General features: G+C 35.2%; 1 protein-coding gene across 3 annotated transcripts in view; it reads right to left on the reverse strand.

Moving 5' to 3' along the window:
* Positions 1-14,916, reverse strand: part of LAMA2 (laminin subunit alpha 2) — a 531,387-nt gene that overhangs the window by 140,854 nt on the left and 375,617 nt on the right. For all 3 annotated transcript variants that reach the window (XM_037045779.1, XM_037045780.1, XM_037045778.1), the window contains exons 30-32: positions 12,401-12,525; positions 7,818-7,904; positions 3,275-3,468 (exon numbers count right to left, since the gene is read on the reverse strand). In XM_037045779.1, the coding sequence (XP_036901674.1) occupies positions 3,275-3,468; positions 7,818-7,904; positions 12,401-12,525 (406 nt within the window). The remainder of the gene's footprint in view (positions 1-3,274; positions 3,469-7,817; positions 7,905-12,400; positions 12,526-14,916) is intronic.

The following is a 14,916-nucleotide window of genomic DNA, read 5'->3' on the forward strand; positions in this document are numbered from 1 at the left end:
TCTCCAGATTAGTATCAAGTTTGGGAAAAACTTGGGGCCTCAGGTTTCACCAAGTGGCTGGAAGGTACATATTTTACAGAGTTAAGGTGTGTAACCACATTAGCTACGTTTACCTTAGGTTGTAGGCAAAAAATGCACTTCGTGATTGCTTTTGCAACATTGTCAAGCAAAACAGCACCTTAAATGTCATAGTTGAGGTAAACTGTGATTATAAATAATTAATCTGATACAGTTCTAATATTTTATATGCAATGAATACAACAGGAAGCATCCATTTGATCTTTCTAAAATGCTTCTTTGGCACTCTTTATGGAATTACACATTGCCAATAGCTTCTAATTTTGATTTCTGTCCTCTAAGAGAGTAATGTATTTTACTATGTCACTCATAATCTATTCTAAATATCACATGAGTTGTTCTGTGTTAATTACTAGTCTGTAGAAACTAGGACATGGACAAAGCCAAGTTCTTTGTTTCACAATATAAAACTTTAGTATTAAACAAATAATAGCTTTCTTGCTCATTCCCCAATTTTAGAGCGTTAGGTAGTTGTTCTCACTTCATAAAATGATATGCAAATTATGAATTAGAGTTGAAGGAGGAGATGAGATTTGTATTAACCTGACTTACAAACAAGAACTCCTGATTTGGGAAGTTCAAGGAAATATCCGCTCAGGAATCACCAACGTGCGTTGGGAAGTACACATTGCAGAGCTGTCCCACATTGTTCTGATTAGAAAACAATACAAAGGAACTGAAGGGGATCTGAGCACCAGCTACTGTATCTTTTCACCTGCATAGAAGATAGGCCCTCACTTGACAATTTCTGATGAATAAGGCTCTACCATAGCAATAATAGTGACATTAGATATATTTAAAATATCTTATCTTTTCGCCCATTTTATCTTTATTCTTCATTGAGGTAATGTGGGCAAAGAAGTTTTTCTCAGAAGTCACTTCTCTTACTGCACATATAGTCTCTTGCCTGAACCAGACTACCTCCATCCACTCCCACCGATGGGTCCTGTAGAATTCCACCCTAGTCAGGTATCGTAAAACAGGCCCTGCAGATCAAATATTCTAGGGGAGTCCATTCTGTGTTCTCTTGCTCTAATTGAGCTTATGGACACAGAGAGATATTAAAAAGAGAACTGAGAAAAAGTCAGAGTTAAGTCCTATTTGTATGATGTGTTACTTTCTCATCTCAGAACTAGAAGTAGTACAGGTCCTGGGAAAGGCCAACATAACAGAACTATAATATATTTTTTCCACAATAGGAGAAATTTTATAAAATGAAAAAAAATCTGAAGGTACTCTATGTAACAATTCTTATGGTTACACAGTTACTGTAGTTACACAGTCAACAATTCTCCTAGTTCAGCTAATGCAGGCTAAAGTGAAACATCCTAGCAGTGAATGAAAATCACTAATTTAAGAGCAACATGAAGAAAATCTACATATGATTTACAAAGGGAAAATACTGATTATAAGTATTTTTAAATATAGAAGAAATATTGTGTTTGTTGATAAAATAGTTCTAAATAGTTAAGAAAAATATCTAGATATTATATAATCCTCCCAAAGAATATTAAAATTTTCTGGACATCGCAAGCACACTGAATATCGTGTACAGTAGCTGGAAATACAAAGTAATGCATATGGCCCGTATCAGGCTGGTATAACTTTGAAACCAGAGGACCGGCACTTAGTTGTTTTCACATGGGCCACTGAGAGATTTAAGATCCACACTATGTGATGCGAACAAATGAGTTAAGTTTTCTTACTCATTTATTTAGATGTAAATTTATTCAGATGGATGTGAAATATTAATTGTCAACAGAATAAGAACTTAGAACCCATGTTATTGATGGGAAGAATGACAACTCCCTTTAAAAGAAATATTCAGAAAATAATCCCATTATTTGATCTCTCACAAATTTTTAATGTGATTATAATTTGTGCTTCAAATTCAGTGTAATCTTTTTATTTTAAGTTTACTTCTGGATAATTAATAAAGTTGATGATTTAAAATTAAGGGACTCTTTAGTATCTTCAATTATCTAATTAGATATATCCATGTTAATAGTTAAACTTGGAAACAATATTAAAACTAGTTGGATTATGTTGGAAGCCTACTTAAATTATCATTAAAATATGATATTATACTTGAGAAGAGTGAATATGTATACATCATTAACTGAATATGATAATGTAAATATATATTACATTTAATCTCTCTACCATTAATTTTGAGATTTATTTTTATTTTAGATGTAATCCATTTTCATGAAAAATGTTTGAAATATATAGAAAAATAACTATAAAATCTATAGCCCCAAACACATCCAGTTTTTATTTGTCAGCATATTTTAAAAGCCATTCTTAATTTTTGAAGTAACTCTTACAAAACTAGAGCACAAACAAAATTTCTAATTAAGATGTTATTAAGAGTTAGACACATATAAGATGTCAAAGGCAGAAATATTAGCATGAATAAATACATTAAAGTAGGTAAATATTGAAATAAAAGAACTGAAATATTATTTTCCTCTTTGTTAGAAAGAATTAAGATCATCAGTGTAAATTCTCTCAAGGAAAAGAATACCATAAGAGTCCCTGTCTAAACTTATAAATGACCTATTTTCGATTAGAATTTATGTAAGATCCAATAATCATCTAACTACTATATTTCATGTACTTTCAATATGGCATTACTGAATCCAGAAGCAGATAAAAAAGAGAGAGAGAGAAAGAGCGAGCTAACTTGGTCTTCATTTTTTACACATGTGATTAAAAATACTTGAGTTCATTGTCAATGCTTCCAGACTTGGTAGTTCAAGAGAAAGTTAGAAGCAGTAAGCCCATGGATTTCTATAAAAGTCAGTTCTAACTCAAGGCTAAAAGTGTCTGTCCAGCCAATTACAAATTCAGGAAGATTCTAAAAAATTTATAAATCCAGATCTTTAATCTGTTACAAAGACAATGCCAACTCTGAGATGGACAAAATAAAAACAAAATATGCCTCTAGGAGCTTTGTTGTAGGTCTTCAATGAACTGACTAAAGCATGTCGATTTTCTCAGCTGTTCTTGGCTCAGCGGGATGGAGACAAAGACAGCAGGCAAACGGCGCAAAGCGGTTAGAGAGCACCAGCAAGAATGAAGCACCAGCTATTGCAATATATATACATAAACAGTAAAAAAAAAAATCTCTCACTGGAAAGGAGGCAGAATGGACCCCGGCCCCCAGAACCAACAGCTAAGTTAGTGTACGTACAAACACACTCCGTGCCCTCTCGTGCATGCCAGTGCTTGCAGCCATCACACTTCGGCCCCGTGGCTCCGGGTCGGCAGGTGCAGAGCCCTGTGACAGCATCACAGGGGACAGGCATTGAGCCATGGGGGTCACACTCACATTCTTGGCAGGAGCCTCCGGGACTGCTTGGGCTGCCAGTATAGCCAGGGGCACACCTGGATTGAAACAGTGACAAAGCAAAGGGAATTGACAATGTCTAGTCTCTAAATTGCTGCTGGGGGTGTTGTTTTAAATGAAGTGAAACTGATACCAAGAGTCAGTAGATCAGGGGTCAGCAAACATTTCCTCTAAAGAGCCAGATAATAAATATTTTAAGTGTTGTGGTTCAAGAGGCAAGATCAAAATCATATAGTGAAAAAGAAATAAATTTCAAATGTTTTTGGTAGATGGAATTCAAGATTATAATGATAATCTACTAAATAAAACCAATCTCCTAGTAAAAAGAATAGAATTCTTGTTGACGTATCAAATTTATGCAACTAGAGTTCAAATGTAATGCTTCTTATCATCGATTTGACTGTACATGTTTGCCTGCAACAATCATTCTTATCTGGGGTGTCACACAGAATCAGATAATGGGCAAAATTCTGTGGACTATAGTTTGCCTGCCACTACTCTAGATCATAAACTATTTTTGGAAATCTTGTTTTTGTTTTTTTTAATTAGAAGTAAATAAAATTATATATTGACTCCCCGGCTTTCCTAGACTCATGTATTTTAGATATCAAATGACAGAATCATTCAAACTGAGACAGGCTGAGCCTTTTTTCGATGGATGGGAATGTCCTCCAGTTACTTCTGGAGTCTCTCCTGCAAGTTCAAGGTTTCCCTCCAAGCATTCCCCAAACCAATGTGTTTGTGCCTGAGCCAGTCGATGCCAGCTCACGGTGGGAACCTGGAGACCAAGGAGATCCACTCTGAGCCTGCACGGAGGAACCCAGCGCTCTCGAAGCCAGACTCAGCAGCAGTTAGGAAAGCCATACTCTCTGTCAGTGTCAAGCTCCCTCCACCCTTCTTCTTCTCCCCTAGTTTTAGTAAACATCTCTTTTGTATCTGTTTCACTTCCTTTCTTGATTTCTGTCTTGAGTTGGGGCAAGAACACCTCTGCCAATAACAAACCCATTGATTTTATTAATGAGTAACAAGCAGGAAGTTAAGTGATAATAAATTAGACTTTCTATTTGGTTCTATCGCTCTTTCCTTTCCAACAGACCTTTCTCAAGATGCATTTTTTTGTGTGTGTATCCATGGAAGTAGGATGATGTTTTACAAATAAAATATATAACATCATTTTGAGAAATTACAAGGGAAATCCAACAGGATAAACGCAAAATGCAGTCTACTCAATGACTCTTCCACCCATCCATGCATTCATTTGTCTCAGTATACACCCCTGGTTATGTGATTGGAAGTTGTAACTCTACAAGATGCTAACAAGACCAGATGCTCTTGTTTACCAAGAATAGTCTCAGATTACTTGTTGTCCTGGCTTAATTATTAAAACACACCCTGTTTCTCCTTCAGGTATCTTTGATTGGACAATAAGTTATACAACAGTCAGAATTTTTGTTCAAAAGGCAAGCATGGGAGGAAGTTGAGAGACAGTAGGATGTTGAAGCCAAAAGTTGTTAACACTGGGCAAATAATCCTGGACCATCTTTATGACCTGGTACCATGAAAATTTGCATGGCTGATTATAAAAGTTAATTGATCTTGGCCTGGTTAGAAAGGCAGAACAAGAAGAAAATTATCCATAATATTAGGCTTTTATACATGTATGGTTGTAATTGTTATTTTATTTTCAATATAGCATTATATATGCTCAATAAAAGTGTCATTTAAATAAATTCACTTAAGCTGTTTCTTAACATCTGCAGGTGAAAGAATTTATTCTATGCAGGTTCAGATTGATTAAATGCCCAAAGAGTTTATTGCAAGAATAACTAAGATAAACCACAGGGAGGGTTCTCTATACTTCTACAGGCACACTCAAGACATTTAAGCCATTTTAGACACAAGCTGATGAGTTTGGGCAGGTCGTAAGGTGATTTAAATGATTTAAGAAGCTCTCAGAAGTGGAACAAATTTATTTGGAAGGTTACAGTAAAAATTTAACCAAGACCTTTGGTTTAATTTAGCTGAATAAAAGTAATTTTTCAGGGAAATATAACCTGATCATTCATGTTAGAGATGATAAATGTAAAGCTGCAACAACATTTGAAAACTGCAAAAACAATTCAAGCCATGCACATAGGATAGTGTATGCCCCAATCACCAATGTGCTATATAAACTGTCAACTCTTATTTCTTAAACATTCATGGATATTAAAAAGGTAAATTTTCTGTAATCACTCTGCCTTAAGACAATAGTAGACACTTAGTGTACCTTCCAGTCTTTTCTATTTACATGCTATCATATATGGTGGTAACTTCAGTGTAGAAATGTAGTTAACCTATCAAACATTTTTTCCCATAAATCACTGCAGATAATTTCCTTGTTGTTCATGAATGCTTTTAGTTATCATCCTACTAGAGTTTACAAGGGCATGAAATAAATTTTAGTCTAAGAATGAATACCAAAGCACACTGTGAAATATTTTTTAAAAAATATGAAACAAATGGAAATAGTTTTGAATTTTGTATTGCTTTGAGTTATGTAATTGCTGCTAATTTCTCTTGACATGGAAATTGTGAATGCACTGTAATGTATATGCAAGTATTGGATATTATGTTTAGAGTCACCACTTATAGAACTATTTGGCAATATATTTTGCAAACATAGAAACTGCATTAGAATTCATATAACTTCGTTTTAATTATTTAGTTACCTACTTATTTCCATTATTAACACAACCATAACTGGTTATATCCAAAGATGATTCTTAAATGAGTAATGATAAAATTAACACGGGTTTATATTTGCAAAGACAGTCATAATTTAGGAAAGTGCTCCTAGAAAATTCCAGCAAAGGAGTGGGTAAAGAAAGATATGGAAAAGAAATGATCCAAGCAATGGTATGATTCTAGGTAATATTCAGTCTAATTCCATGAAAAGTTCTGTAGCATAAATAACATCTCAAAATCTGTTCAATTTTTGGGCAAAGAAGCTAAACTTCTGTATTCTCATATTAGTCAGTCACTAACTTTAAGCCAGTAGAGGAAGGTGAGATCAGTTCTTGAGCCTTTTTGCCCTTCTTGTGAGGGAGGAGGCTTCAGTGTGGGTGTGTAGGCAGGGCACCAACAGTCTCTTCTATGGACTTGATCTTCATGTTAGTTTAAAGTAGGCAGAATATCACCTCCTCTGATATTAGAGGTGAGAAAAATGGGACTCAGCTAAGCTGGTGAAGCTAGGCTATATCCATGGGTCTTCATAAAAATGCGTAGTTATCAATTATGCAAAAACTATTATGTGTAAAATGTTAATAGTTAATATTAGTTATTCTGTTACTTTAGAGATGTTACCTAAAACACATGGAAAATGGTAGTGATGAGCCTGAATATCCAGGATACCAAACTTAAAGAAAACATGGATCCAGAATAATAATTACAAACTTGCTACATAGTCAGTCTGAAACTGTGCTTCTTAATTTACCATTTGTATTACAATTAGTTTCAATTTAATAACTATATACATCCATTATCAGATTTTGTAAGGAACGTGGTGAGAGCAAGCATTTAAATACTGTTTATTGTGCCTATTGAAAAGGCGGGCCAAATAACAAACACTTTATCATTTGGGTTATTCTAATTAAGAATGTTTGATACCATTTATATTCTGAATTATGTGTACACTTGCTGGTACAGTGCCATAGTGTTCAGAACAGTGATGTGCACGTAATTAGTGCTAGCCAATATTTTCCACTGAACTAAAATGAGAATTGAGTGTGGTCAGTTTTTTGTTATTAACTACTTATATGCTTTTAGAAATTGATTTATTCTTTCAAAACTTCTCTCTCTCTCTATACAAATACACATATATACTATCATATATTATCATACACATGCATATATATGACAGTATGTGTTTATATTTATACACTAAAATAGACTTTAAAATGATGAAATAATTTGTTTCTTTGGAGAGACTCTAAAGGTAGAAAAACAGTTTTGAAAGCACATAAACAACTAGTGCATACGAAAATGATGAAGTTACAAAAGCAAGCAATGCTCTTCTGTTACGGTCCCCTGTTACACTACCACTAAGTGGCAGCACCATCTCGGCACCCCGGCTGCTCCTACCGTTCACAGTACTGGCCTTCGTGTCCGTGCGGACAAGCGGTGCAGCGGTAATCATCAAGGCCTTCCGCGACGCAAGAAGGGCTGAAACTGGAGCAGAAAATAAAAATCACCTATTTAGTTTACAAATTTAAGTGGTTCGATCCATGATATAGATGATTGGAACTTCATTTACTTTTAGGTGATTTTAAATGCCTATTTATAAGTTCCTATTCAAGGGTCGAATNACTAAGTGGCAGCACCATCTAGGCACCCCGGCTGCTCCTACCGTTCACAGTACTGGCCTTCGTGTCCGTGTGGACAAGCGGTGCAGCGGTAATCATCAAGGCCTTCCGCGACGCAAGAAGGGCTGAAACTGGAGCAGAAAATAAAAATCACCTATTTAGTTTACAAATTTAAGTGGTTCGATCCATGATATAGATGATTGGAACTTCATTTACTTTTAGGTGATTTTAAATGCCTATTTATAAGTTCCTATTCAAGGGTCGAATATTATAACTAAATACTACTAATAATAGTCAACAAATACATCTGGTTGATTTTGAATGAATCACAATGCATTGCATCAACCATGTTAAAATTTTAATAATTATATGACAACCATGAAAATGACCATTTTTCATGAATCAAAAAAAACAGGACTAGAATACATGTTACTAAATATCTTTCAGGTAAAAAAAAAAAGAGGAGGCATAAAAGCTATATAATTCTTTTCCTGAAAACTCAATTCAAATTGCCACTGGCACTTCAATATATGAAGGCTGAATAAATGTTTCACTTAAAATAAAGAGTGCCTTTTCTAATTTACATACAAATTTCAAACTACATTCTACTTGAAACACAAAGTAATGTGATTTCGTATGACAAAAGAAGGGAAGCTTTTACAGGAAATGGGTAAGATTTTCTAACAATTTTATGATCTTTGTTAATAAGTAGGTCTTACACAACTCGCCCTGTTTCCATCACAACACTGTGTAGATCACAGCCAGGCTTGCTGCTGGACTTGCTAAGCATGTTACCCTACAAGAGAAAGACTTGAAAAGACTTGAGAACTAAGCTGTATTAACGTGCAGTTTGTGAGCTATTATGAACTTCTGTCAACAGTAAATGTTGCTGCATTACCACTGGATAAAACCACATGGTGTACTAGAATCTCTGAAATAAAAAACATATATATTTGCTGCAAAATGGTCATGCTGCAGACACCATTTTTCCTTTTGTTGGTCTGCTAACCCAGGCAATGCTGAAGAAGTGGTAAGATGTATAGACAACAGTCATAACTTCTATTGGTCAGATGCTTTCAGGACCTTATTTTCTCTCTCTTGTAATGCATAAATCAATAAAATATGAGTGAGTAATAACTCTAACCTTGCAGAATATGTAAACAAATTGATCTGCTACTCACAAACTCATTTTTCAAAAATTTTATTTTTTGCCTTCACAGAAATAGACCTACAAACAGACAATTGACACATTTTGCAAGCATTTAGCCTTTTAATTCATAGCTTGATGCTGAGTGCATCTGTACATGTGTGTGTGCATGCACACACACGCATATACATACATACAGAGGCACTTAGAAATAGATTGTTAGATATTTCAAGGGGAAGTCTAGAGAGCCAACATAATGAAATCATACTCCTTTTCAGTAACTTATTTGTCTCAATAATAATGTAGGGATGTTATAATTCTCCTTGAATAGTTGATATAAACTGTTTTTGAATTATGATGCTGTGGTGGATTAAACCTTTTCCTTGTATCACACAGAAGGATTTATGAAGGAAGAAGTAGGAATCACATCTTACTTGAAGTTTGTTATTTTTTACTCACAACTCCTTCACATGCACTTGATTTTCATATTGTCTACAGGGCCTCTCAGAAATCCTTGTGCTTTTCCCCTGGTGGTCATCTTTTACGTTGCCTATGTTTGCTAATTCCAAACTTGCCTCAACAGCTTTTTTATGATTTAGAGTCTGCTCCTCTGTGCGAGCCCTGTGGATACTACTGAGATAAATGGGCCACACAGAGGAGGACAAAGGGGGGAAAATGGGAACAACTGTAATGCAATAACAATAAAAAGGTGTGCTATGAGACAGAGAGATATTTACACATGCAAGTTTTTGTACAGTAGGTTGTGATATAAAAATGTATTTCTTACTGTGATCAAGAATTCTGAAAGCCACTGAACTGACCACTTTCATTTGGTGTTTTGGTTCTCACAGGGTCCTTCACATAAAAAAGTGTACTTAAATTATACAAATCCTATATAAGAAAACAAACTCTTTTTTCAGTCTAAAAAATCAAGGTAGTACTCTTTCTTTTCCTTCTTGAAATTTCTTAAAGTGGTAAACTCACACCCTTGTAACCTAATATCTGCTTTCATCACTGACTGTCAGAATTCAGCAATGACCCTCACAGTTTTTCAGATTTATCACCACTCTGTGTACTGAGTCCCCCTCGAGCCAGGAGAACCTACTGCCCCTTTACTGCTTGCTGCTCTTCTCTCCAGTGGTGCCAATGGCAGTGTGGCCAGGTTCCCTTGTCCCCTGAGAACTCCTGTCTGGGTTCCTCTTTCTCTTCTGGCTTCCCTAATGAAGACAGTCTTATGTTTCTTTCCATGTGCTTCACTTGGGTCATAGCACCCTGGGAAATCTCACCTGACTTTCATTCATTTATTAACATATGGCTCCCTTCACGTGCCCTTCAAATTTTCAGATTGCCATTTCCTGTAGCTATATGCATATTTCCATTCACACAGATCCTTTGTATAATTTTTAACCTATATTAAAGACAAATTGTCTTTCTTCTGCAGCAGCTCTCTGTTAGTTCTTCTGTTTCAGTTCACGGCACCACCATTTGGCAGGTCAACCTGGCTAAAAACCTCTGCCTTCAACGCTGGCCTATTGGTTCTCACTTCTCATATCTAATTAGTCACCAATTCTGTAGAATTGCATTGAATAATTTTCCCACATGCATGTACCTGTCTCCATTCTTGTTAGTATTATGTAGCTTTAGGTTCTAATTATCTTTTGCCTAAGCTAATGAAATAGCTTTTTAATTGCTCTATTCACTTTTTTTCTTTGCCTGTTTTAATTCATTATATTCAGCTCTATTATAATAGTCCTAAAGCTCTCTTCACATCAACCTTTTTTAATAATAAAAACTTGCAGTGTTTTTTTATTACATAGGAAATTAAACAGCAATTTCTTAGACTAGTATTCAAAGCTGTCTACAAATGGTCTCCATTTTCCCATTTATTTTCATCTGCAATTATGAAACTTTGAAATCTATGCTCCAAATTCTCTTACTTACTAGTTCTTAAACATGCCTTGTGTTTTCTATTCTCTGAGGTTTTACTTGCATAATTTCCTACCATCTCTACCAATAAAAATCCTTCAATTCACTGTTTAGAATACATTATAAATACTGTTCCTTCTTTCACTATGTTTTTGAGTCCTCCAAAATCAAGTGAGATATTTTGTGCCTTTGAATTCTCACTACATGTAAGTTGACTTCTCCTAAGATGCATGTTTTGTGAGCTCTTCCGAGAGAGGTTACGCTTCTCTTTTATATCTCTTATAGCTTTTGTTATAGTTCACCCAACAGTAAATTGTCAATTAAATATCAGACTTTTCTAACCCAAATGGTTCACATTTTAATAAGCTATAAAATAAACAGCTTTCTCTTATTTAAATTTGATCATCAGAGGGAGATTTGGGAAACAAAATGAAAATAGTATTATTTTTCACAACCTACCACTTAGTGCTTGGATGGAGTAATAAAATCACATGTATTATTGGCATCAATATCCAACTTACCCCAACATTTACATTTGACTCCCTATAAAATACCTGTGATTCTGTTCAACACAAAATGAAACAAAGCAAACAAACAAACAAAGAACCAGGAGCTTGCAGAAGCAAGGGACACAATTTACAAGAAATGTTTCCAGAATGTACACAAAAGCAAATATGCAAAAAAAAAAAAACCCACCCCAACAGCTAAGCACAGGTGGAATGATCTTTTTAGCAGAGCGCCTTTGTGGTTCTTATATATTCAATAAAAGACGTCCAGGATTCTAGCTCTGAAGTCCTACCTTCTTTTCAACAGAAAATTTTTAGAGAAAAACTGCCCTACCATATAGAGCTTGAAATCGATAAATCACCTAGCAGAAAGTGGGCACAGCGTTAGCAAAAACACAAATGAAAACACTTCGGGGTTTTCGTCAATACATAGACAAATGCAGAAAGTTCACAGGGCGCTGAAACAAAACAGTCCAGACGTGCTTCTCCGCGTGGCCATTTCTGTGGCATCAAGCCCGGCCATCTTAATAGAAAAGAGGCTGTCTTTCTGGAAGACACTGACGTATTTTGGAGCATAACAGTAAGTCACCCTGCTTCGACTATACCATTTTTCAATTATTTTCTTGGTAATTCTTTACCCATCATGAAATAAATACAAAATGAATAGAATCAGCTCCAAAAGGGATATAACATGCACCCAAACAATCTTTCATAGCTGAATTTATGGTGGAACTATGTGCAAACACTAGACTTTTATGAAAATACATAACATTATGCACACTTGTACATATTTATTTCACAAACATATGTTAACCTTTATATGTCCATCTTAATTAGTAAGTACTATTTACTTGGGACAAGGGTTTAAAGGAAAAATGAACCATAAGGTATTACATGCTCACTTCTGTCATGTTTTTATATTGTTAGAAAATCTCTATTTTACATGGAGGTTTTCCTCTACATGAAAACTACAGCCAAATCCGAAAGCCCCTGTGCTAAACAGATGGTGTTACTGATTGGGAAACACGGTAATATTGCTCAGTCTTACTTGTTGCTGGGAGAAATCAGAGGGCAAGCACACTGCTGACAGTCATCTGGCAACCCCTTGACAATCCCATAGTAGCCGAGAGCACATCGTTCACAGAAGTCACCAGCAGTGTGATGCTGGCAATTCTGTAAAGGAGAAGGAAGAAATTTGCTTTTAATTTAAGAAGAGTTATAATTGAATTTATGATACAGTTCTATACCTGTGAGGGTTCTTGTGAACACACACGACATCAACAGAAACACAGTCCTTGATATATTCATATATATGTACATACATATGTATATACATATATCTGTATGTATACATATATGCTAGCTCTCTCATTTGAGAAACTAATACTGGGCTGTTGTAGCTATACTGACAAGAAGAGTTTCTGTTCTCACTTTCCTACATGAATCTCTATATACATTTTTCTCTTATCTAATGTCAGGAATAAACTTCACAAATTTCTAGAATGTATTATATCCTGGCCATTGATGTTTCTTCTCAACAAAGTGCTGGAAAAATGATAAAATTTCTGGCACCTGCTATGTGCCCATCAGTGGGCTTTCTAAAACCAAACCAAGCATACATTTCTGAAGAAGCAACAAAAGGGAAGAAAAGGTCAGTTGAGTTACCACCTTAAGAATGTTATTCATCTAATTCTTGCCAAATGTTACTGGTTCTTTACAGAAAGAGAAGATCCAATCTGAAACTAAGAATCAACCTCAGGTCAATGTTTTCTTTTTCATGCGTGCATAATAAGAGGCACTGTGTAATATGCTCTCAGACATGTATGCAAGGAAATTAGAATAGTTTCAGAATAGTGTATAAACAGTTTTGAAATTCAAATCTCACAAAGTAGAATTGTATTTAGCATATAGGATTCACATATGCAATAAAGACTGTAAAAGAGCCACACACCAGGCACTGAAACAGAAACTGAGAGCAATCAAGTGGAAGACGAGGTAGAGCAACATGCTACCCAACCGGCACCATGCACAGTTATTACAGTGTTACTGACTATGTTCCATATGCTGTATTTTACATTCTTGTGACTATTCTGTAACTACCGATTGGTACTTCTTAATCCCTTCAATGTTTTCATCCAGTCCCCCAAACCCTCTCCTGTTTGGCAATCATCAGTCTGTTGTCTGTAACTATTTTGTTTATTTGTTTATTCTGTTCTTTAGATTGCACATAAAGAATGCAATATTGACTGTTTAGTGGAAATGTGACATTTGGCTTCAGAAGTTGGGAAACAGGAGAAAATAGAAGGCATTTAGAGTTGAATTTTAGCTTGATTTTATAAGACAGGATTTGGAGTGGTCAGAAGGGTGACATAAAAAATATCAAAAGAAAAGTTGGGAAGCAAAATAGTCAGTTACAAAATAGAGGTATAGGTTAATGAACCAATGTCCAGATCAAGTCAGCTGGAGCCACAGAGACACCTCGGGCTTTATACTCAATGTGGAGCACGTCTCATATGCTCAGTTCTTTGTCTCATTCAATCTATCATTCAAGAAGCATGTATATATATTTTTCAAGTGTTTTCCAATGGCCAGACAACTTTTGGTATGGTATGTGTAGCTATTTATGATAAACAGTAACTGAAGTTACTTTTACAGACATTATCATGGAATTAAAATTATTTTCTAGAACTTCTATTAATTCTCTTTTGAGAGTTCATTCTTTTTCTTGGGGGAGAAACCATGACATTACCTCATTGAATTTTGGACCATGGGGTTTCTTTTTACCTTTTTAGTGATATATTTGAAAATATATTTTGTCACTTACCGATGTATTTCATATCTAAATATAAAATCAAGTTTTTCAATATAGTAGAATAGAAGTCTCAAATGTTCTAATTCTCACTTTAGCAGGTGATTTTCCCTGTTTTCAGAAAAAGTCCTCATTTGGGTGCTCCCTTAAAGCCAACAGACTCACCATCTTGCCTGAATTATTTTCCACCCCCTTAATATTTATTTCTGTCATAGGACGTGGTATTCTGTCTTTTGTCTAAAGCTACTCCTTTCCTAAACTCTGACTTCCTTACCTGCCTGCCTCTCATTTCCCCAGCATCTGCATTTTCTCTTTCTTTGCTGACTTAATCCCCATTGACATTTGAGGTTAGTCAAGCTTTTTGTACCTTAAAAAAACCTCCGAGGTTTTAAGTCCCTTGACAAGTCCATGGTATCTTTGATAAGCTTTTTAAAACCATTGTTTACATTCCTGGTTTCTACTTCCTCATCTCCTATTCATCCTTTAAAAAGTTCTCTGATTTCACCATTAAAACATGATTCCAGGCTCACACATAAAATCTCTGTTGCTAAATTAAAATTTACTGACAGTAATCAGTCTTCACAGTGTATGAACTTTCTGTGGCAGCTCACATTTCTGGCCACTCTGAAATTTCTCTTTCTATGGTATCCTAATACTAGTATGATTTATTGATTTTTCTCCTACTTTTACGGCTTCTCTTTTTTAGCCTCCTTCATGGACTCCTTCTTCTCTTCTGTTTAGTAAGAATTATCATC

This window comes from Sturnira hondurensis, unplaced genomic scaffold, assembly GCF_014824575.4.
Source record: "Sturnira hondurensis isolate 20B ecotype Veracruz unplaced genomic scaffold, ASM1482457v3 Scaffold0004474, whole genome shotgun sequence".
In the NCBI taxonomy this organism is placed as follows: Eukaryota; Metazoa; Chordata; class Mammalia; order Chiroptera; family Phyllostomidae; genus Sturnira; species Sturnira hondurensis.